The 22,128-nt window shown below is 41.0% G+C and overlaps 2 protein-coding genes and 1 long non-coding RNA gene across 16 annotated transcripts in view; 1 reads left to right on the top strand and 2 right to left on the bottom strand.

The window, feature by feature from the left end:
• Positions 1 to 1,915: 1,915 nt before the first annotated feature.
• socs2 (suppressor of cytokine signaling 2) lies at positions 1,916 to 7,829 on the bottom strand. 5 transcript variants are annotated; one of them, XR_014797350.1, is made up of 5 exons: positions 7,240 to 7,829; positions 4,292 to 4,502; positions 2,588 to 3,377; positions 2,303 to 2,343; positions 1,916 to 2,170 (listed from the first exon to the last, which is right to left on the bottom strand). XR_014797350.1 is itself a non-coding variant. In XM_084910162.1 (3 exons), exons 2-3 carry the CDS (start codon positions 4,416 to 4,418, stop codon positions 2,896 to 2,898), a joined length of 609 nt encoding a protein of 202 aa, XP_084766288.1. In that variant the 5' UTR covers positions 4,419 to 4,502; positions 7,191 to 7,829; the 3' UTR covers positions 1,916 to 2,895. The 5 variants fall into 5 exon arrangements, 2 of the variants coding, with proteins under 2 accessions (XP_084766288.1, XP_084766287.1); XR_014797349.1 differs by having other exon boundaries at positions 2,303 to 3,377; XR_014797348.1 differs by having other exon boundaries at positions 1,916 to 2,343.
• A 1,824-nt stretch (positions 7,830 to 9,653) lies between these two features.
• LOC146369623 (filamin-C-like) overlaps positions 9,654 to 22,128 on the bottom strand; it is a 58,056-nt gene continuing 45,581 nt past the window's right edge. For 5 of the 10 annotated variants that reach the window (XM_084910604.1, XM_084910597.1, XM_084910598.1 and 2 more), the window contains 16 exons: positions 21,428 to 21,568; positions 21,140 to 21,268; positions 20,791 to 20,964; positions 17,848 to 18,009; positions 16,905 to 17,108; positions 16,665 to 16,817; positions 16,278 to 16,400; positions 15,888 to 16,145; positions 15,090 to 15,359; positions 14,618 to 14,755; positions 13,733 to 13,848; positions 12,983 to 13,115; positions 12,413 to 12,589; positions 12,114 to 12,332; positions 11,518 to 11,724; positions 9,654 to 11,428 (listed from right to left, as the gene is read on the bottom strand). In XM_084910604.1, the coding sequence (XP_084766730.1) occupies positions 11,241 to 11,428; positions 11,518 to 11,724; positions 12,114 to 12,332; positions 12,413 to 12,589; positions 12,983 to 13,115; positions 13,733 to 13,848; positions 14,618 to 14,755; positions 15,090 to 15,359; positions 15,888 to 16,145; positions 16,278 to 16,400; positions 16,665 to 16,817; positions 16,905 to 17,108; positions 17,848 to 18,009; positions 20,791 to 20,964; positions 21,140 to 21,268; positions 21,428 to 21,568 (2,792 nt within the window). In that variant the 3' untranslated portion in view covers positions 9,654 to 11,240. Of the gene's footprint in view, positions 11,429 to 11,517; positions 11,725 to 12,113; positions 12,333 to 12,412; positions 12,590 to 12,982; positions 13,116 to 13,732; positions 13,849 to 14,617; positions 14,756 to 15,089; positions 15,360 to 15,729; positions 15,781 to 15,887; positions 16,146 to 16,277; positions 16,401 to 16,664; positions 16,818 to 16,904; positions 17,109 to 17,847; positions 18,010 to 20,790; positions 20,965 to 21,139; positions 21,269 to 21,427; positions 21,569 to 22,128 lie in introns of those variants that run through there. The other 5 variants (XM_084910601.1, XM_084910602.1, XM_084910605.1 and 2 more) reach the window with 2 other exon arrangements.
• LOC146369624 (uncharacterized) lies at positions 19,031 to 20,022 on the top strand. The gene is made up of 2 exons (XR_014797401.1): positions 19,031 to 19,569; positions 19,832 to 20,022. It is a non-coding gene; the product is annotated as an uncharacterized LOC146369624 (long non-coding RNA).

Below are 22,128 nucleotides of genomic sequence, written 5' to 3'. Positions count from 1 at the left end.
GCTGGTTCATTGCTGCAGACTGAGGTTATTTGATGAACTGAGCTTTGAAAGTGTGCCTTTCCGTCTTCTTGCTACAGAATTAACAGGTCCTGCACCTTTACAGCTCTGAGCCAATCGCAGTGTAAGAAAACTGAGTATTTACTACATGCAGGTACAAAGTCTGAGGAGCTTGTTTTGATTCTGAACGTCCTCGAGGACACCTCGACTCTCCGCCTCACCAGCGTTCACTGTCACAGGCTGTCTGTCGGCCAATCAGAAGGCTCTGTTTACTTGTGTTTACAGGTGGGACTGACAAGCTCTGATTGGTGGAGAAAAATGGAAAATTATTCTATTTCCTGATTTTTGTTTTCCTTCTGTTAATTATTTTCACAGAAATCCTCACAGAAACTTTCCAACATGAAGAGGCCGAATAATCAATCAAAAGATCAATTAGAAAATCAATCTGGAACCGCTGATTGGTCTAAAATATTTTTTTCTTTTTTTCACTGATCAAATAATCAATAACTTAATGGGAACAATAATTACTAACTTGATCAATAACAAACATTTAAAAATGTGAAAAAAGGTTAATCAATAATCGATTAATATTCATGTTTCAACACTTAAATTACTGTGATCAGGTTGAAAGAGGTCACATATGGAGGACCAACATGGCCAAAACTCTGCACGAAATTATTAAAAACACAAAATAATGAAGTTATAATAAGATGGGACATATTTCAGTATTTGTCTCATTTTGTATTAACACCTCTATTAGTTTTATTTACAATTTTTTCAATTTTTGAATTTATTTAAAAATATTTTAAATGAAAATATACATTTATATTTTAGTTTTGTTTCTGTTCTTTTTTGCCTTTGTATTTCCCTCCATATTTTCAAAGCTTATTTACTTTAAGTAAAGTCATACAAATAAAAAAAAAAAGCAAAGAGAACATATTAAAGAAATAACTTTAAAGTTTTAATATTTGTTTTAATTATTTTGTTTAGTTAAGTCATTTCAGTCCTCGTCTTTTAAAAGCATACTTTCTTCTGATTGGCCAGCTTCTGGACACCCACTGTTTACTTTAGATTTGAAATAAAGAGAAAAGCTAGTAACCCATGAACCCACAATTTGCTGTTTACATTCTTCTGACACCAAACTCCATTCAAAAAAAGTCATTTTAAGTAGGCCTGCTACAATTCGTCGTTATAATTGATCATGTTGACTAAGATGCATCCTATAGTAAAACCACATGAATGCGTTTTTGTAATGGCAATACACTACAGGAAGCTAAGGGGGCAGCATCGCCTCTATCACCTGGCAAGACTGCACTCACTACTAATGAAGAAGAACATTGTGGAACGGCAAAAGCGGATGACAGAAGTAAACTGAAAGGGAGATTAAATTTTTAAAAAAAGTGAAAGTATTTTACAGAAATTAAACACAGTTAAACCAGACTGTGCTAAACGGAGCTTTCCTTCCACGACTGCAGTGCACGAGCATTTCAAACGCTGCCACCCTAGAGCTGTTACATCAGCTCTGATGAGTCCGTTATTGAGAGTTAAGTCAGTGCGTCACATTGATACCTTGTTCATGTTCGTACAGTAATGTTTATTTTAGCTTACCTGTCAGAAACCTCTCAGGATGTTGCTTGCTAAGCATTTCAGTTTTGCTAGCCAATGAGTGAAATCCAATAGCAAACCAGTACATTTCTGAAAAGAGGCTGATGCACCTCTCAAATTGCTGAAATCATGACAGAGAGCATCTTCAGCATGTTTATCAGCAGCTGGGAACATCATCTCAAAGACAAGAGCGAGCTTTCCTCCAGAGCATGTCTACTGCAGTTGTGAATTCATGAACTGAATCATCTGTAAACTTTGGAAACTTGTTATTTTGAACCTGAACAAAAAAATAAATAAAAAAATCTTTTTTACATTTTTAAATTTAATTCAAAGCTTTATTCGAGCTTATGGACACTTTTTTCTGTTTAAAGTAGCACTTTAATTTATGTTCCTTAATATTTTATTCACTTCACTTTTATTCTGACCGTGCTATTGAGTAATGCTAAAGATACATTTGATTATTTTCAAATTCACACGTTTCCTGGGTAATTATTTGAATTTGCTGTGGAATGAGACAACAGGGTGACAGTCACAGGTGGGCAGACCAGAGAAGGTGAGGTCCTGGAGCCTAGAACAGGAGGTTTGCCCACAGAGACAAGAGTTACTGAAATAATCGTTGACTAATTAAAGAAAAATTGACAGATTAGTCAACTACCAATCTTTAGTTGCAGCTGTAATTTAAAGGGAATGTTTTCCAAACCTGTGCAAATCTGTGATTCATCAGCAGAGCAAACCTGAAAACTAAAAGAAAAATTTATTTTTTATTGTTTTCATGAAAGTAAATAAAATATTCTTGTTTTTATTTATAAAATTAATTTGGGGGCAGCCCGATAGTGCCACTTTTCCCCCTCTGCATCACTCAAAGTGTCGACAAGCAAAATTAATAACAAAGCTTCTTTTTAAATAATGGTATTTGTAATATGACGTTTCATAGAACCATGGTAACATCAGTGACCACATCAGTAACCACTGTAAACATCAATACCTTAAGATACTTCAGATTTATCTGGTCCACTTTAAAAATCAGCATACGGATTCAGGTGAAAATGGACGTTCTGAAAAGTGATGATCTGGTAAAGGTGAGGGGACGACGAGGTGTCAAGTCACCGCAGTGCAGAGAGGTAGCTGTGGTCAGGAGGGGTCATGTGACATGGCGTTTCCATCAGACCTTTCCCCTCTGACTCCGGCGTGATTGGCTGCAGACTCACAGAGCACATCGACACTGCAGCTTATTGCGTGACCCTGTAGAGCAGCACACGATGGGATCAGTCAGTGGTAAGATGACATCAGTCCTTACACATTGTAGGCGTAATCCGTCAGGTAGTCCTTTAGTCTGTTGGGCAGCGGCAAATCCTGAACCTGCCGTGTCCTTTGGTTGATGGTGATGCGACAGAGGTGCTGCAGGGATGGCGTGGAGGTGTACACGGGTTTGGTGAGTAGCAGCTGCACTGTGCCATTAGGCGGCACCGGAGAGACCCGAGAGTTTGACGCCGACGCCGCCTTGTCGCTGCTCCTGGACAGCTGGACGTAGTACTCGACCAGGTGGACCACACTCTTGAACTGCTTCAGCTTGGGCTTCACCAGGACCACCGAGTCCAGCTTGAACTTGCCGTGTTTGAACTCGATCCGCAGGTTGGTGGGACCTGCTGACGTCATGGCGGAGATGGTGAACAGGTAATCTCTCTGAGAGCTGTCCCGCAGCAGGAAGGTGCCTTCAGAGGTGTCCTGCAGGATCTCTTTGGCTTCATTAGCCGTCAGACTGCCCCAGTACCAACCTGACAGTAAGCAAAAGATGAACTTCAGAATAACCCTTTATCCCAGCTCATCCTCTCTCTGAAACCACCCGTTTTAACCTGTCTCATTAAAAGCTCAGTTTGTTCTGATTAGCCAACTTTTGGAAGCCTGCTGAGGGGCAGCACCCAGTGACTGAGCTGTCTGTATGTGTCAGTGTTTGGAGATCACCAACCCCCCACTGTCCTGCTGAGACCCTATCTTAATCTGAAACCACGCCCCCAGTAATAATTACTCAAAGTTTCGGTTGGAAACAGGACTTCAGAAACCAACAGGTGACGTCACTGTTGTTCACTGCACCTTTATACTGGCTATTAATGGGAACTTAACAGGTTAAAACCACAAAATGACCAAACTAACCAACCAATCAGGATCCCGTTTGTTTCACAGTAAAATGTTTTTGTGAATCTGTCTGGTGGAGCCTGGTAGAGAGTAATGGCGCCACCTAGACCCACACTGATTCTTTCAGGTGTGTGAAACAACATATACACAGTGCACACCTTTCACTGTTCCCCTGTCTGTCACTGAATGCAGCAGCTGTGGTGCGAAACGGCCCAAACCAGCCAAGGAGACCATTAGAGACGGCAGTGCCGCTCATGTTATGAGCTGAGAATGAAATCAATCAGCTGATTTGTGGCGGCTGGGTACCTGATGACTCGCTGCAACGTCTCTGGAGCTGTTAACCATCATGCTTTAAAGAAAAATCTGCTGTGTTTGTGATTTTTCAGCCTCCTGAACGGGGCTATTTGATGCACTAAGCAGAGCCTTTTTAGTTTTGGATGTGTCCCCCTAACTCTGCCAAAATAAAAAACAAGAGGATGGAAACTCCACCTGCTGGGCTTTGGTTTCCAGCTGTTCTCCTCTGGATGGAGACTGTGGAGGCGTAAATCTTTCCTACCCGTGTTTCTGAGCTCCTTCATGGCAGCAGCAATGCGGCTCTCGTCAGATTCCACAGCTCCGGTATTGTTGTCGGCTCGTCTGTCACTCTCGATGGTTTCCGTGGACTCGGAGGACTGGCAGGTCATTGGATAAATCCGACCTTCAGGCCCACAGCTGAGACATGGACAAGGTCTGCAGGGCGCAACTGCTCACACCACAGTGTCAAAGTCCTGGAAGTTCAGGAGAAAAAACAGTGAAGAAGAAAAATCTGACAGGAGGCTTGCACACCAGGCTCCACTCAAAAAAGTGATGATTTAAGACAAAGTTGATCCAAAAATACTTTAGAGCCTGAATAAAGTCTGAAAACATTTTTAACCAGAAACTCAACAAGAGAAAGTTGTATTTCTCAACATTTCAGCATTTTTTTAAGTTCAAGTGAGCCGGTAAATAAAGGAGCTTTATCTTTAAGACGATATTACTCATAAAGACAGATCAGACAGAGGCAGATTTATGTCTCAATAAATAATCAATCAGCTGACTGTAAAACACGAGAGTGACTCATCACCTCTAAATAAATAAGTAAATAAATAAATTCAGGACTAAAACAAACAGGTATACTGTCTCTCTCATACCAAACCCCAGTCAAAAAAAGTGCAGATTTAAGACCAAACTGATTAAAATAGTTTAAAACGGTTGGGTGTCAGATTTGTCGATTTTTGGGGGGAGGAGGCTGAATGTTTTTGAACAAAACCTGACATCTGAACTCTGCAGAGGCATTTTTTTTTGTCCAAACTGAGAGAAATTAGTAAAAAAAAATAAATTAAAAACAAAAAACAAAAAACACATTCTTTTCCTGGCTCTTCGTTATTATTTAAAAAATTTTAAGTTCATATGAGACAATAAGAAAGGAATTTCAACTTTAAACCTTAACTATAATCACAAACACACATCAGCTAAAAACAAAAAGTGAAGAATCTTTAAGGTCAAAAATGCCAAAAGACGGACGATGTGAAACAAAAAATGTACATAGTGTCTATCAAAGAGTATTGTTTATTTCTTCACTACTGGAAGGTTTTCAATGGCTTTAACTGAGCAGTATTTTTTCTCTCTTACCAAATTCCAGTCAAAAAAGTCCACATTTATGACCACTGGTTAAAACTGCTTGGTGTGGTATTTGTGTGGCCTTTAAAAATAAAAAAAATAAAAAAATCAATATTCACCATAACTATCATTAAAGTCTTTTAAAGACTGGGGAGAAATAAAGCAATAATAAAAACTAAGTTAAAACATTTTAGACGGGCACTCTGCCGAAGTCCCTTTAATGCTTTTATATTTGAGTAAATAGTGGAAATCATTCAGATGAGAAATGTGTTGAAGGGCTTGGTGTGTTACTCCTGTCCTCTGTTAGGTTAACTCTGTTATCTCACATTCCTGAGTGCTTACGTAACTTACCTCTGCAAAGACAAACCTCCAAACATCTTTCAGAGACCAGCTTCTTTATTCTGTGCAGCAGATATAGTGGCAGTTTTAAATTAACTCAGGTGGAAGGTGAAATCTTATTAACTAAACTAATAGAGTAAAGAGACACCTTAAAAAGTTCCTCATCTGTCCATCTTGAAACAAATGCTGTTTGACTGCTTTGTGTTTAAACAAAGAGAAAGTATATGTGAATGTTTCAGCACATAACAGCAGACTGAAGTTAGATTAATTCATTTTTCCACCTTTAAAAGCAGTCAGGTGAGGTGGTTCTTGTTCAAAGTGGACTTTGGAGGACAGGCCACATGTTTACATTCCAGGCAGCCTTAAAGCAGCTGAATTTATCACAGAATTTGGTGAGAGATCTCCATATTTCCCCCGTGGAATAACCTGCTTAGTATTCAGGCCAGCAGGGCAAACACAAGAAGAAACGGAATAAATACAGGCTGTTTGTTCCTGTGTGCACAAATCAGTACTGCACTCTGATGTCTTGTTGTCTACAACAGTGGCTTCCGTGAAGAATGAGAATCACAAGAATTTTAACTGAATTTGGAAAAACTGGGCTATTTGGAAAAAGCAAACTAAGCATACAGTTTAAAACCTGCTGTGAGGTTTTATGTCTGACTGCAGAAGACAAAGGACGCAGAAATCACTGTTTTTAAAAGCGACTTTGCACTCAGTGACCTCGGAAACAAATTGAGTCGATTTTACAATAGAATTTGTTAAAAAAAATTCTGCACGTATAGCTAATAACAACAACCATAATAATAATAATAATAATAATAATAATAATGTAATATTTGGTGTAACCGAGGAACAGGCTGTCAGGAAAGAACAAATATTCTGTTTTGTTACGCCGAGGTCATGAAGAAATATTACAGTGGCTTCGAGTTTAAATTGTATTTGGCGAAACAGCAGTGAGTAGTGCAAAATTAATTTATTTTATTACAATTAAAATTGAACGCTGATGTAACTTTGTGGACGGAATAGAAAGGAGAGCTGTGTAAAGCAGGACACATAAATCCGCTTGTTTTTATTCAAATCTACACAGCTGTGGGCACGGAGTTACATTAATTTGGAAGAATTTTGAGTAGAATTTGGTATAACATGAACAGTTCTCCAAGTATGATTAAAAAAAAAGAGCCCTTCCTAAAGCAAAACCTGGACGGGGAGTTCGTTATTGTGTGCCGAACTGAAGAATGGGCTGTAAAAATAGCGGGAAAATTAGATTATTACGTTTTAATCAGATGCGAACACTAAGGTCACCGAGAAGCTTTAAAATTATTCTAAATGTGAACGCAATTCGACAGGCAGTAGAAGGGCTCCCATTATTCTGGGGGAAATAATCGAACTTGGGAGCACAGGTCAGTGCAGAATGCTCTGTGCAGTCTGGAGCGTATTATCGGCGTGTTACTTGTCTATTTGGGTGCGTGTTTACCCACCTGGTTTGAGTTTTGGTGACATGTTGGTGATAAAAACAAGCACACGCACCTGACTGCTTTACGTCCTGCTAGCTGCTGTCTAGCTAAAAGTCACGGCGGGCTCAGCAGCGCTGCCGCCGATGTGTCCTACGGGGGTACCCCGACATGTCCCCAGTAACACTTCTAGTCCAGATCCCGGGAAACGCTCTGCTGCTGGAGCTTTTTCTTCTTTCTTGTCTTTCCCGATTTACAAATGGCGGGTTACAGTGCAGATAAACAGAGGTCCCTGCCGTCTCTCTGACACCCAGTCCCACCCGGGGAGCAACCGCGCACCGGCAGCTACCGGAGAGACCGAAAAGCACCGAGCGGGTCCTAATCGAGCGTCCGAACGTCCGTCAGAGAGATGGACACAACCGAGTCCAGCAGCTGCCTAAGAACCAATGTCACCATAAACACAAAGGCAGCATTTCCAGGAACTTTCCAGGAACACGGTCACGTGGTGCCACGATTTAAGGTGGACTGACGTATGCGGCTGTTGGTCCTGTCTCTGTAAGGACCCACCTGGAGTCACTCACACGCACACGCTCTCTCTCAATAAACTCAAACCAGGTGTTAATGCTCACACAGAAAACAAAGTGAAGATCACCCATGTTGCAGTGCTGCATCCCTTAGTCTCAACTAGCGCCTCCTATGTCACTTTGAGAGTAACACTGTTTAATAAATGATAGAGTTACCAAACCCGACATCCTCATTTTGAAGCTTAGCTCCCTTTACCTACTACTATAGTCTTTTTTTTATTTCCAGAAGCGAAACAAGTGCTATGTCATAATGCTAACTAACTTAGTAATCAGTCTGTATCCACAGATTATATGAGCCACATGTGAAATAAGGCCAGCTTTAAGCCTCAGTCCAATTTGAACAGTGAGATATAAAAATGCTGTAAGCATGTTTATTTCTGCTGTAATTTTGAGCATTTTAACATGGGACTGAGTCACTGCTGGCGCCCCTGCTGGACGTCAAAGGAACTGCAGGCTTTAGTTCTTCAGCATCTCGCATACGAAGTACCTTCGCTGCACAGTTTCCCGCTAAGTTGACTGTAGCCCCTGGCAGGTTCAGTTGAATTTTGACCTCGGTGAGGTATGACGTCTATATCTCAGATTGACAGGTGCAAAACTTGTCGTAGTACAAGCAGAGCGCTGCAGCAAGTTCAACACAAACGTTGGGCTGTTCGCTCAACCAGCACTCGCCACTTCCTGTGTGATCAGCCTTCAGAAGTTGAGTAGCTGGGCAGCCCGATTAAGATAATGGAAGAACTATTGTCTGTTCTTGTTGTTGTTGTTTTTTCTTTTTTTTCTTGTTAAAGCAGAAACAAGAAGACAGACACCCATTAAGCAGATTAAGAGAAGTTCAGCCTTTCCAGGAGGAATTTCAAAGTGGGAAGCTTCACAGAGAGTGATATGAACACCTTCTCTTCTCTGTTGGCCAGGCGGATCTTTTTAAATAGGACTCTTTCCCCCCAAGATTTGGCCACTGGATAAGAGAAGTCATGGGCCATGTTCATCTTGAAGATATCAGCTACACCATAACAGGATCTATTGGAAAATCCCGTACTACCTGATGACATTCATATCCTTTGCTGAAAGCATGGCGGCTGGTATTATTAAAACATACTGTGATGCTATTATTGACCTATGTGACATAATTATCATTTATTTTTAAATATTACTGAGAAAACATGTTGATGATTCCTAACTATCTTTGCATGCTTAATAATCTGGTATCGTATTTATTTTGGTTCATATAGTCTGTATTGTGTTTTTTTTCTCAAAACAAAATACAATAAAGACTTTGTTTGAAAACAAAGACTGTTTCTCGGGTTCTATTTGCTGTTTTTACTGGTTTCTGCTTCCACCTGCTGGTCCTTTGCAGCACCACAGTCACACAGATGCCCTCAGATCACATTCAGCAGCTTCTCTGCTTAAACCCTGAACATGATATTCACACTGCTCATCCTCCAGCCATTTAAATAACAATATCTAATATGTCTCCAAACAACTTCAAATACATTGCCCCAGTTTATTTAATCAGAGTATTGGACCCTTCCTTACCATCTTTGTCTTTGATGTTTCATAAAATTGGAACAAATTAGATTTTTTTTTTATGAATTTCTTTTCATCTGCTTCCATTTGAAGGAGCTGTAACCTGAGTCTCAGATAATGGGCCTGTATCTGTCTTTCTGTCCGAAACAAGCCGTTTCACAACCTCCCCCAGGAGGACAACTTTTGTTCTGGTTGGCTACCCCTCACAATCAGAAGGTTTGAACAGCAGGTGGGCGGACTTCTGTCTGACACGATCATAATAGAATACACCCTCTGCATGACATTATATAACAAGAGTTTATGAAAATGAGATCAGTCTATTGTACAACACAGGAAAGAGGAAAAGCACAGCAGATTGTTCTCCATCATGAAAATGAGATGAGGAGAGATTTCACAGATAAACTTTTATTATGCCTGCACAGTGTCGCAATACAGAAGGTTAACATATCAAACACTTAAACTTTGCTTCACTCATACATATAAAATCACTATAAAATGTCACTCTAATATCTGCTGTTTTTCCAACATTCACAAAGGAAACTCCACTTCACTTCCTGGTAAAAAAAAAAATCCATCATCACCTGCTTCTCTCAACAGTAAGACCATTTTCTGTCAAAGAAAATCAAAGGAGAGAAAAATGCTGCAGGATAAATAAAAACAGAAGAGTTTGTTAACGTCACAGCCCAGCTCATCTTGATCATTCCACATCCCACAGCTGGGCCTACGCCACATGAGCGATCTGGCACAAAGCCTGACATACAGAGACCTGCCGAGTGCATCTGATTCAACATGGAGGGAAGATAGTCTCTTGCTCACCTGAAACTGAATCCCGAGGAAGGGGAGACTTTGCCTGCTGAGGCTAACTAAACACCATCTTTCACTCAGATTTATTCCAACTATGTGACACTAATATCTTTGAAAGACATTAAACTCATCCATGAGAAAACATGAATGCTTTTAGGGATCTGTAGTTATCAAGCTAACATCGGGTTTAACCCTGTCTTTTCAGGGTTATGAAGGTGGTATGTCACCATGGTAACTGATGCTACAGACCAAAGCTGCTCCAGGTTGTGTTGCAGGTAAGAGTTCACCATCTACTGACCAATCAGATTTTTGGATGATAGTCACCACAGCTGGAGTGCAGACAGTCCAAGGGTCTGAAGTGTTCGTGTTTATCGGATGAGCATCAGTAAGAAATAAGGATTCTTAGAGAAAGATTATAGTTTCCTGTTTTTACAGATGGAGATAAGAAATAAAGGACTCTGAAGCACTTTTTTCCTCACTGAAGATAAAACTGTTTCTTCTGTTTAAGCTAACTTCTGAATTGTTTGGTTTGTGGGAGCAAAAGAGCAACTTGCAGCTTGAATTTTTCACTAAATATGAGATTGTGTTTGGGAATTAATGGACATACTGTACACAATATGAGGTGTGATGAAAAAGTTCAGAGAAGTGGACACACAAAAAAGATGGAAATGTATGCAGTCTCCCCTTCATGGTGACCTTCTCAGACACCTCTGGACCTCTTTGAGTGCTGCATATCTTCAGAAATACTAACAGAAAATCTGTCATCAAGAAAATAAACTAGTCCAGATAATGCAGATCAAATTTTAATCCAGTCTTAATGTTTGCATCCTGCAAGTTTGTTTTTAGTTGCTATGAACCAGATGTTTATACCTGTATAGTTATCCACATGTTGGCGGGAAACAAATCTTCTCAAAGAAAGGACGATGTATGGAAACAGGTCAAATTCTGAGGCGTGTGGGCTGCTGTCAGTTTGAACTCTTTAAATTCTCTTTTCTTGAAGTTAAATGGGACGATGTTTAAAAGAGCGACTGAAAAGAAAAGCCTCGGGGAACAACCGGTGGTTACCGAAGCTGTGCTCTGATGTTCGTATTTAGCAGAAAACAGAAAGTGAAAAGTCTTCAGTGCATCGCAGACGTTGAAGAGGCTGGAGACAGTGAAGAGTTCAGTTTTAAGGGACTGTGACATGAAACGGACTGCCGGGGACGTTCTCGTCTCCCCACTTCACAATGAGGATGTAGCTGCCCTGCTCTTTAACGGTATACGTGACATTGTACATCCTGTTGCCCATGTGTTTGACGTACACTTCCTCGCAGGGTGTCTTCGGCCCGTGGACACCGACCATCAACATGTTTGTGCCTGCAAGGAAAAAAACGGAAATATCGTCAGTGGTAAACAAAAATCTTAGATTTGACTTTCACGAAAGACAGGAGGGACGAAATGGTCACCTGCTTTACTGCAGTCGACTGTGAAGGCGTTCTTCTGACCAATGAAGGCCTTTGAAAGGCCGGCGCCTCTGGAGATGACTTTACTGGCATCTGAGGAAAATTTAGGCAAAGAGGCAAAAGGGCTGCCCATCGCTACAGACTTGCTGACGGTCTCCACAAGAACAGACGACGTCTCATGCAAACTGTGGCCACCTGACAGACGAGGTCCTGGAAGAAGAAGAGTTAGAGTCAGCTTTCTCCAGCAGTATGTGGACATCCCTTCAGGTTTACTGGTCATGGAAAAGGAGTCATATAGTCAGTATCACCAGCTATGTAGAGCTTGGTGTCCTACAAGTGCATAAAAACAATTTGTTCCAAACAAGCTTTATTTAGAACTGAATGTGCTCTTTATCTCTGGAGGAATCAGTGGAAAGTGATGAATCATGCTTTATTTCCAGGAATCACTACGTCTGAAGGCAGCATGCAGACTGTGTATACAACAAGACCGAATCACTTTCATCCTCATTTCCAAGGAAACCCCAGGAAACTCTATACCTGTGAGTATCAGGAAAACTCATGGACTGACCTCAGTAAAAGGTCAATAGTCATTGACCCACCTGATACTTTGGCCTTGAAGGGGCTGCCTACAATGTGCTGGGGTCCTCCATACTTGATGGAGATCAGGTAGCTTCCAGGAGCCATAGGTGTGTAGGAAACCTTATACCCCTCAGGAGACTCCTGACAATCCATCTTAACCTTTGATGGGCCATCAATTGTCACGGACAGTGCTCCTGAGCCGGCGTTACAAGTATTGACAATAAACTCTGATGCCATGCCTAAATAAAGTGAGAACGCTCATTAAAACCCTCCTTCATCAAATGACTTCAAAGTTAAAGACTTTGTTTTTCGTGTATACCTGTGTTTCCTCCCTCCAGACCTGACCCAAACGCAGACACCATTCCTGGATCTCCGACCTGACCCGGTTCTCCTACTCGGATCTTGAAGGGACTGCCGGGGACATGGCTGCCATTAAAACGAACGTCTATAGAATGAACTCCATTCTCCTTTGGGATGAACCTGATAGCATGCTGATCTGTAGAAACAGGAAATCATTGATTTACAAACAGTTCTATAACCACCGTAAATACAGACTTTGAGAAAGAGGTTTCTTATACGAATGACTCCATAATCCTGTATTTAATATGAAGATTAAATACAAGAAAGATTTAAACTTCCAAACACTGTGAAAAATTACAAATTAAAATTAATAGTTAAGCGGTAAATAACAGTCTTGTATTTATAGCAAATAAGTGATCTGAACCTGAAAAACTAAGAGGTTGTGGGCCCAAACTTGAACCTTGTGGAACTCCAAATGTAATTTTGACTTTTGACTGGGTTAGGAAATAGTGGTGGATCCATGTTTGGTTTTTAATTGTACTCAAAAGTCCTAAAGATCACTTCACTAACAGGTATAATGGGGTCTTACCGCTGTCCAGCTCAGTGATGTAACACTCTTCGGTGGCTCCTGATGGTGTGTGGATCTTGGCATCAATCAGCCCTCTTGCTCCATTGAGCTGCACTGCAAAGGAGGCCTCCTGACCCACCTTCAGACCCATCTCCTGGTAAAGAAAAGGGATTCAGTGCTTTGGACCATGGAGATTAAAAGTGTTCAACAAGCAGTTCTCAGTTATTTTAAACAAACGGAATATGCTTCCCCAGTACTGCAGATACTCATTTAAGTGTTTTTACAAGATTTCTTTGGCGGTCTGATTAATAAAGTTTGTAGTGCCTGTTTTTATATTTATGCCTATGTTTTAAAGATTTGGCTTTAACTATAAATTGTTTAATCAAAACTATTTCGTTTTTTTTTAAATTTTTTAAATAGAAATTTGTCAGTTTAGTTTTATTTCTGTCTCTTTTTTGTGAGATCCTCCATAGCCTTTTTTCTGTTAATGTTACCAGCATAATTTTTTATTTATTTCACAATTTAACATATTGTGACTTTGGTTTTTTTTTTCCTACTTGTACACACATTTGTTATATCTCAAGAGTAAATGTGTTGCATACACAGAAAGAGGACAGCGATTAAATATTCAGAACTCTATGAACACAGAAATACAATCCTCAACACAGCACAGTTATTGAGACTCTAAAAATAAATCTATTCACAGTAAATATAATTGTCAGAGGGTTTCATTTCTGTAAGCTCTGCTGGTAGATTTAGATCTTTCCTCACCTGCAGGCTGGTGATGGTAAGGCGGCGAGCGTCATCTGACAGCGAGGCGATGGGGACGGTAAAGGGGGAGTCTGGGATATGTTCATCATTGAATTTAATGGAGACCTCATAATCACCTGAACCAAAGAAATATATTATTGTTGGAGGGATATGCACTTTCTCCTTTTACACTTTAACGATCACAACAATTTGCAGATCCAATGATAAAAAAAAATAAAAAAAATAAAAATAATATATTATAACAAGGAACTTTAAAAACATTTATACCATTTTTAAGTTCTAATTTTATTTCTGTGAATCTGCAAGTTTGTTTTTCAAAAGTTGCCCATTTACCATGAGTTCTAACTTTAATCTGTTTTAAAAAAAAAACAACAACAACAAACAAAAAAAAACATTCCAGAGGCAGAGCACGCTTACACTTTTACAATTACAATAATTATACTGTGACATGGATGGATTTGAACTAAACTGGTCCTGGGAGAATATTTGGAATGATAAAATTCAAGTGGTGATTCCAGGCTTGTGCCTTTTATTGCTATGTAGGTAGAAACCTCGTGGAATATAAGTTTAGCCTTTGTATGCAGATCAAACCCTTTACCATCAGATACAGAATCCTAATGATGTTTATTGTCAAATTTTCACACAAATAAGGAATTGGTCTTGCTGTTATGGTGAAAAGAGTGATACAATTAATCAGAGGAATAAAAACAAAACAAAAAACAAATAAATAAACAGCGCAATAATCTGTCAGAGAGTATTAAAACTGTCAGAGAGTATTAAAAGTATTAAAATTAAAATGATAACATCACACAGAAATATGTTAGGCTTCTTTCATTGGCTGAAATAAATCTCAGAGGCTTAAGCCAAATATCTCTTGAGACTTACCAGGTTCCTGCACTACGTAAATAACTCCACAGGATCCGTCTTTCCTGTCTTCAAATGTTATCTCAGCCTTGCTGGGTCCTTCTACAGCAATAGAGAGACCTCCAGCACCAGCCTCTCTGGTCCAGATACTGAACTCCGCTGCAAAACAACACAAACTGTGAGAGCTGCAGTTCCTATGGTGGCCACTAGAGCACTTTTTTTTTTTTTTAAAGAAAATTTTTAAAATTGAACTGAAATAGCAGACATATCGTCAGTGAAACAAAATTAGGAGCATGGGTGTTTCAAGAGTTCATTTGACACATCACAGATGGATGTTTTAGTGTTTCCTGTGACCAAACCTTGCTGACATGTCAGCATGCTTCTTCATCCAAAGATTCAAATGAAATCAAAGTTCTTACAGAAGAAGCAAAAAGAAACCGGTTCATAAGGACAGAAGAGGAGATAAGGAACAAATGTAAATTCTACAGCCCACCTGGGATTCCTGCCACTCCGCGGTCCAGTCCAGTGCCTCCTGCTCTGACCTTGTGGGCCCCTCCCTCTCCCAGGGGCCCCACAGTGAACTGGAAGGGGCTCCCAGGGACGTGCTGGCCCCGGTATTTGACGTTGACAGTGTGAGGTCCCATCTCCTGAGGGATGAAGCGGACGCTGTAGGTGCTCTCCTCTCCTTTAATGATCTCTGCGTCCTCTGTCTTTCCTCCAGGACTCGTCACCTGAGCCGTCATCTCCTGGTTAGCTGCCTCACCTGACAGGATTAGGAGGATGTTACTGAGGATCAGATGATTCATCCAGCAGATGTTTCATAGTCAGTTTTTACATAGCATGCACCAAAAAAATTTCGCATCATGCACTGGTTAATATGTCACTGATTTAGATTTTGTAGGTTTTTGGTCTATAGCATGTTTAATTTAGAAGTCTCTGAACTGGACTTCTGGGCTGTATTTGTACTGTTGGAGCCTTTTTAAGTTATTTTATCTGACCAATGATATGACTGCTGAACCTGTAAGCAGCTCCTTCCTTTTACTGCAACTATAAACCCAACACATGTCTTTATTGGTGTATCTGAGATTAGGCACAGTGCCCACATCAGGCCAGACTGTGAATAACAATAGTACCTTAATCCAGACATTTTGACAGCAGAATGCAGACAAAGGGAAGTGAGAGAGCTGGAAGAATCAGAGCAGGTTAGAGGGTTAGCATGGGAGGCCATTACACTGCACAACACTGTTAAATCAGCCACTCTCACTTACTGGAAACACACACACACACACACCGTTCTGCAGCGGCTGTCGGCTGCCGGTCGGCATCCCGCTGAAGCCACTAAGACTCTCTCGCCCTAGAAAATCTCCAAATACGTCTCTAAAGGGATCTCCTCCGACCTGCGTGCTCTCCTCCACCCGCACCTCCCTCTTGGTCTCTCCAGCTCGGGTTTTGCTGATCTCTGTCCGCTCGGTCCGAGTGTAGGTGTGGCTGCTGCGGGTGAACGTCCGGGTCAAACGCTCCTGAGCCGAAACCATCTGAAACCAGTTTCCTACGACCCAGAGGAGAAGCAGGAAGGAGGAGGAGGAAATAGTGGACAAAGACGAGGAGGTGAAGAGAAGGAAGCAGGGAGGACAGGAGCCGACAGGAGGAGGATGAGGAGGAGGCAGATATCACAGCTCACCTGGTATTTTGAGGTTGAGGTCACACGTGCTGCCCACGGTGGCAATGGAGGGTGCCTGACGTTTCCGGGTGATGCTCTCTTTCATCCGACCTTCACCAAACACCTTCACCGTGAACGGACTTCCTGTTCACACAAACATCACAACACACAACTGAAAGCCAAAACTGAGACCCTCATGCTTTGCATCAGATCAACACCTAGATCATCGGATCTGAACCGATGATCTATCCAACTCTTTATGGTAGTTACAGGAAAATGTTTTGTACTTGTGATTCAACCAAGAACTACTTCAGGCATCTGCATTCATCTTTTATACCATCTGGAGTGGTACGTTCTCTTTCTACAAACTAATTTGCCTCAAATCAAACTTGGAATAATTTCTCGTACCTGGCACATGCTGGTCGGCGAACTTGATGTTGATGATGTAGTTTCCTGGTTCTGTGGGACAGTAGGTGACCTTACACGTCCCGTCCTCCACGTCCTCACAGTTGATGTCCACCTTACTGGGACCCTCGATGGACAGACCCAGACCTCCATAACCTGCCACAAACACAGACATCGAGGGTTAGAATCTGAACTCCTGAGCTTCAGCTCAGATGAAGGTGTGGATGAAGGTGGAATCCTCGCCTGCATTCCTTGTGTCCACAATGAACTCGGCCACCTCGAACACGTGTCCCTCCACCAGCCCCTGACCGTAAACCTTCACCTTGCTGGCATCTCCGATCTCTGACTGACCCACCATGATCTTAAACGGACTATTGGTCACATGCTTCCCGTTCTTCTTCACACTGACCACGTGTTCACCAACTTCCTTTGGTGTGAAGGATATTCCTGCAGGAAAGAGACATGTCATCAGAAACGTGGAGTCTCTTGTACAGCTGTGCGAATTTTTTTTTACTGTAGAAAATCACACGCCCGTGTAGGAATGGGAATTGAGATCCGAGTAGTTCAGTTCCTTTGAATCGTCTGCCTACCCATCTGTCCCGCTTATCGGTTTTTGCGCGCTACAATCTGCTGATTTCAGTTTGTGTGTCAGAGGAGGAAAATAGTTGGGCGGTTTCCAGTGTGGATGTGGACTTTTATTGCACAAAAGGACGAGAACGCGATGGTAAAGTGCAAACTGCATCCAGGATAGACACAACTGCATCATATGCTGATAACAAATTCACCTCTTTGCTAACATCTGCACAGCCAACACTAAGCTAGTATTCAACCCAGAAAGATGTAAAAACTGAGTTTGCTGACTGTGGCGATATTCTGATCCCCACACCCGTGTCACCTCCAAAAACATGAACCAAAGTCTCAGATCTGGCCTGCTTCAGACCTTCAGGACCTGAAGGTTTTCCCTTTCAAGTCCTAATAAAGACATTATTTAGGGACAATAAGGTAATTTTATCACCAATTAGTGATGGACAGCTAGCTTTGTGTACTGGGTAATAATTTGAAGAATGTAATATTTAGAAAACCAAATATTTGATGAAATCTGGATAATAATAAAGATTCTGTTGTTTGGTTTTGGTCCACGTTTTGCCAAAGGGTGACTGAGAAGCAGTGAAGAATAGAAACGGACCGATATGTCTGTTGGGCAGCCTCTTCAGCAGGCAGGGCTCCTCGTTTCCTGACGGAGCTCTGATTGTCGCGGTCAGGCTGCTCAGGTCCGTCTCCATAATCTTTAAGGAAACATCTGTTGCTGTGCCAACGTTAAGCTGGGATGTTCTCATAGAGTCGTCACCTGGAGATCAAATGTGAGAAGATAAAGTAATAGTGAAAACCAGCTTAGTTCAATCAGCCAGACTTTACTCATACTGCAGCTTTTCATGCAGGTTAGAGCACCCACAGACAAGCCAGCACCGACACAAATGAAACAACGTGCAATGACATAAACAAACTAAAACAAACTAAACTGGCATCAATTTGAAAACAGAAATAAAGCTAATGATTGGGCATGTGATGGACGTACCGTGGGTAACAGGTGCTGCTTACTGAACAACTATCATGACTAATTTTAAAAAACTACACTGAAAGGTGGAGCATGATGAGAAGGAGCTCGGGAAATTTAAAAGGTGAGGGGGTGTCTCGGCAGGGGAATGTGCTCTCCAAATGCAGACTAAATCAACATTCACAGCTCGATGCCAGAGTTTGGACCACCTAAGCAGAAAATCTTTGAATGTTTTGAATCTTTTGATTATGATGGTGATGATAAGCTTTTGTGTCTGACATATAAAACAAAAACCATATACAAACATACACATACACTGATACCTGCATACACACACATATGTACACAAAAAATACAATAAATAAAGAAAATCTCAGTGACATGAAATAAACCACTTAATCATCAAGTCCAAAATGGAGCAGGAAAAAGTATGTACACGCTGATTAATCCCTACCCCATGCTGAGCACTCTGATTCATGATATTCATCATTACCCCCACTTTGCCTCAGCACTTGTATACACATACCACACAAAAAAAAGAAGACAGGAATAATCTATGTGTAAATATAGATATAATGATAGATATAATTCATATATAGATACTTTTTCTGTTCTTTGATGGCCAAGACTTGGAGGAACAATTAAATAAAAACCTAGACTGTCAATGTCCTGGGTCTGTGACCCAGTGTTTTGTTTCTGTATTACTATTAAACTTTGATTTTGTCATTGTTTATCTTTTCTAGTCTTTTGGTTTCTGTGTTCCATGGTTGCTGTCTCACCTAGTTAAGTCCGTGTCTGTTATGTTTCTTGTTTTACTTTGAAAGTCTGCGTCCTGTGTCAATGTATTGAGTTTTTCTTCCCCTTGGTCATGTCTGATTACTCCCAGCTGTGTTCTCCTTCTGTGTCTCATTCCCTCGTTATCCGTCTGTCTATTTAAGCCTTGTGTTTCCCTCTGTTAGTTACTGGTTCGTCTGCATGTCTTCCTCCAGGTGTCTCTCCATGTTTTCAGGTTTGTAGTCACGGGTTTTTATTTCTTGTATTATTATTTCGTAGCTCTTCCCAGTTTAGGTTTTGTTAGCGTAGCTCTCTGCGATTGTTAGAAAGCCCACTGTTTACACGTTATTTGCTTGGTTGAAGTGTTGTGGTTTGTTTATGTAGTGTTTGCACTGTGGAAATTGAAATGTCCTACGTCATTGAACTCACCATATCTATGCTGATGCTCCTTGAATGCACCACTCTGTGCCGTGTGCTGCTAGTCTGTCTTTGTAGCTGCTGATAGCCAGCATTGCTCCTTGTGTCCTCTCATCAGCATTTCGTGGGTTTTGGTTTATTGCTGTGTGTGAATGCCAGAAGGTGGGTTCTGCTTACATGATGATGTGTATGTCAGATGCTATTGTATGTATTTGTTCCCTGGTGACTATGCTAATACGCTAATATGCTATGTAAGCTACTAAGCTAGTTAATGCTAATTATAAATCTGGTGTAATTATTGAAGTTGTTATAGATGTGAGTGTTGAATACAGTTCCTTGTGCTACCTCTGTGCTAGAATGTCTGGGCATGTTGAATGTTTTATGTGTGCTGTACTGATAGTTGCTTTATGTATCGTTACTACAGACCACAGCTGAATAAATCTCCCAAACCTGGAAGCTGCCTCCGTGTTCTTTAACTAGAACACACCCACCATACCCTGCCGCTCTAAATCAAATCAGCTAAACTCCCGGAGACAACATTCTCTCCATTTTAGCGATACCCTGCTTTGGTTTGTATTTTCCCCTTTTGTTATTAATAAACTTTCTCACAGCTACGCCCTTGTCAGTGCTTGCGTTTGGGTCCACATCCTGCATCTCCTGATGATCTGCCCCCCAGATCGTGACATAGGCAGGTTAACAATGAGCCAGTGAAGGTCAGGAGGTTAAATAATGTAATTAGGAAATATTATAATGACAAGGAAGGATTACAAGAAGTTAGACAACCAAAAGAAGAACACATGCCACGTCATGGTTTGACAAAACAAACTTTCCAGAACACTTTAAAGCTGTTAGAGTTAAAGTGAAACCTTTTATAGGAGTAAATGACTGATGAATACTGAAGATAAAAATGTTAATTTTCTGAATTTAGCTGAAGAAAAATCTGATCAGTTATATCTGCCTTGATTGGAAAGGGTTTTGTATATTTGGTGTCCCACAGGAAGACAGAGCAGAGTGTTGTCTGCGTACAGAATTAGAAATCAACTAAAGGCAATCCACATGTGACCAAGTACACAGTTAATATCCATCTTCTGCATGTGCTTCATAATTAATGTGTTTTGAAGGTACTGAAAGGTATTGATTGTGACGATATTAAAGCTACGCATGTTAGTTTCCCTAAAAGAAGATTTTCTACAATTTTGGAGGTAGTTCTGAAAAATTACACATTAAATTCAAATTACATCTTTTATTAAAATCATCTGAAAAATGTACAACGTCATAGGTGCTGCAGCTGCTTTTTGGATGAACAGTCATTTAAAAAGTGTTGCTTAAAACTGAGCTGTCTGGATAAAAGCCCGACTTTCCCGAGGAGAGAGAATTTTTTACCAGTAATCTTGGCGGTGAAGGGGCTGCCAGGGATGTGTTTGTCATCAAACTTGACGATGATGTTGTAGTCTCCAGGTGCGGTGGGCAGGTAGGACACTGTGCACGTCCCGTCCTTGTTGTCTTTACAGCTGATCTCTGCTTTGGATGGACCTTCAACTGCCAGAGACAAGCCTCCTGTAGAAAGAGTGGGAACACTTACTGCCTTTCTTATCTTCAGTTTCACATGGTCTTCTTCTGATTAGATACACATTTCAGATAAAAGATACAGTCATAAACACAGTCTGTGCCCGAGAACTGGGCTCAGGCTTTACACAGCTCTTATATCTACTAGTGTACATATGAGGGATACCTTCTCCAGCATCTTCTGTAACTATAGTGAAAGTGGCTGGTCGGTTCATGGTGCCGTGGCTCAGGCCGGGACCGTATGCTGTCACATGACCACTGTTAATAGCATCAACATAGAACTGGAGTGGACTTCCTGTAACAGAGAGAGCACACAGAGAACCTGTGTGTTAATGTGATGTTTAATGATTTTCACATTAAAGGTTGAAAGTCAGTCTGTCTGCTGATAACACTGCTGAAGATGAAAGAATGTGAGCCTCAGAAACGGAACACATATTCACTGAGGAGGGATCACCTGGGATGTGGTTGCCATCGTATTTGATGTCCATCTCATGGAGGCCTCGTTCAGTTGGCGAGTACTTCACAGTAACTGTCCCGTCCTTGTTGTCGGTGATGTGAGGTCGGGCTGTTCGGCCAGAAGGCATGCGGACTTCACCTGGAGGATAAAACACACAAGTTCAGTTATTCTGACTAATTTCATGTTTAGACTGAAACCATTCTAATCACAATAACCAAAATGTTAAAATTCATTAGAGTTTTTAAATTAGATTAAAATACTATGCAAGTTATCAGCCTCTAGTAATGCTTCAAGTGCATCCTTTGATGCAAAGTCACCTGGTTAGAAATGATATGTCAAAGCTAAGAAACAGCATTTACTGAGGTGCCAACTGAGCATGAGCAGGCGACCATGTGCGGCATGGCCACACAGATGAGAGCAGATTCAAGTCTGACCCGCTTTCCTGTCTGTCTACACCAGGGGTCGGCAACCTGCAGCTCTTTAGTCCTTATAGCGCGGCTCCGTGTGGTTTGGGAATTTTTTTATTTTTTTTTTTAATATTTAGCTGAAGTGTATTTTATTTATGTTTATGTTCTTTTTAACTTGTAGTCCTAAATTGGAAGAGTATTGTGATATTGAAATATAAAATTATATTATATTATTTTTTCATCGCTCAAAATAAGCGTCACACTCGCGGAAGCCGGCATACCCGCCGAAAC

The sequence above is a fragment of the Perissodus microlepis genome, chromosome 17 (assembly GCF_051167445.1).
Source record: "Perissodus microlepis isolate ML-2025 ecotype Zambia chromosome 17, ASM5116744v1, whole genome shotgun sequence".
NCBI lineage: Eukaryota > Metazoa > Chordata > Actinopteri > Cichliformes > Cichlidae > Perissodus > Perissodus microlepis.
The sequence above is the reverse complement of the archived record's forward strand: the minus strand, read 5'-3'. Positions and strand labels throughout refer to the sequence as shown.